This window comes from Camelus bactrianus, chromosome 12 (genome assembly GCF_048773025.1).
Source record: "Camelus bactrianus isolate YW-2024 breed Bactrian camel chromosome 12, ASM4877302v1, whole genome shotgun sequence".
Taxonomy (NCBI): domain Eukaryota; kingdom Metazoa; phylum Chordata; class Mammalia; order Artiodactyla; family Camelidae; genus Camelus; species Camelus bactrianus.
The window spans coordinates 12,727,758-12,729,346 of record NC_133550.1 but is presented as its reverse complement, the minus strand read 5'-3'; the positions used below and the strand labels follow the sequence as shown (position 1 = coordinate 12,729,346).

Here is a 1,589-nt window from a genome sequence, read left to right as displayed (position 1 = left end):
TTGGATCCGTTTAAACTCAAAGAGGTAAAATTTGGACTCACTCCATCTGATCCAAAGCTCTGAACAAATGACATAAAATGACTGAGAACATCACTCTTTCAGACATTCTTTTCCCATCCACAGTTCCCATATCATATTGACATTAAATATATTAGAACAAAATATATATAATATCTTCTGGTACTGGTACTTCCAAAAGTAAAGCTGTTCTGTGGGATTGTGTTGCCAGGAGAACCTCACTTTCTATTAGCATTTTTTTCCTCACTGGGAGCTTCAAGAGCCAAAAGCTGACAAGGCTTTCCATAGGGTTCATGATCATCCACTCATTTTCTCAGACAGGTCTCAGCAATGAAGAGTGAGCTGAATAGAAATTACTCAGAGCTGACTGAGTTTATCCTGCTGGGATTCAGAACATCTCCAGAAGTACAGATTCTCTTATTCTTACTTTTCTTGCTTATCTACATGGTCATTGTGGTGGGAAATATCAGCCTGTTAGTTGTCATTAAAACAGACTCCAGACTTCATACACCAATGTATTTCTTTCTCAGGAATTTGTCCTATTTAGATCTCTGCTACTCCACTGTCATTGCTCCCAAAACTCTGGCTACTTTCTTGTCCAAGGACAAGAGAATTTCTTACAATGGCTGTGCCACGCAGTTCTTTTTCTTTGCTCTCTTTGTGGGGACTGAAGGCTTTCTTCTGGCGGTGATGGCGTACGATCGCTTCTCAGCCATTTGCTCGCCTTTCCTCTATACTGTCCGTATGTCTCAGGAGGCTTGTGTTCACCTGGTGAGTGGCTCCTACATTTGCGGCTGCATCAACTCCATGATACAAACAGGTTTCACCTTCAGTTTGCGTTTCTGTGGAGAAAACAGACTGGACCACTTTTTCTGTGATGTCCCAGCCCTGATCAAGATCTCTTGTGTTGACACCTTTGTGAACGAGATTGTACTATTTATTCTGTCTGCTTTCATCATCGTCACCACCACAACTGTCATTCTGGTTTCCTACGTGTATATCCTCTCCACTGTCCTAAAGATCCCCTCAACCCATGGCAGGAACAAGACCTTCTCCACCTGTAGCTCTCACATCACTGTGGTGAGTTTATTCTATGGGACTGTGTTCTTCATGTATGCCCAACCCGGGGCCATCTCCTCACCAGAGAAAAGCAAGGTTATAGCTGTGTTCTATACTCTTATCATCCCTATGCTGAATCCTCTGATTTATAGTCTAAGGAATAGGGAGGTGAAAAATGCTGTGAAAAGGATACTGTTGAGAAAAATATCTTTTCATTGAGCTCCAACCAGCTATAAAACTGTAGACTAGGCTAAAATCAATATATTTATGGACTAGTTTCAACTAAAGTCATCTAAATTTTTGAAGATTAAATGTTATTTTATTTTTAACATCAATAGTCTTTTTAAAACGAGCTTAAAAACAGGTGTAGATTTTTCATAGTTCTACATAATTATTTTATGGTGTGATATCTATTTGTTACATAGGTTTGTTAATGTTTTGTTTTGCTTAAGCATATTCAAAATCACAACTTGTGAATAAGTACTAGAAAATGAATAAACACATATGTGCTA

General features: G+C 39.0%; 1 protein-coding gene across 1 annotated transcript; it reads left to right on the top strand.

Annotated features, from left to right (window-relative positions):
- The first annotated feature begins 210 nt into the window (after positions 1–210).
- On the top strand, positions 211–1,384 carry LOC105076326 (olfactory receptor OR9H1-like). Its single transcript, XM_010964438.2, has one exon. The coding sequence runs from the start codon at positions 349–351 to the stop codon at positions 1,294–1,296; it is 948 nt and encodes a 315-aa protein (XP_010962740.1). The 5' UTR covers positions 211–348; the 3' UTR covers positions 1,297–1,384.
- The last annotated feature ends 205 nt before the right edge of the window (positions 1,385–1,589 follow it).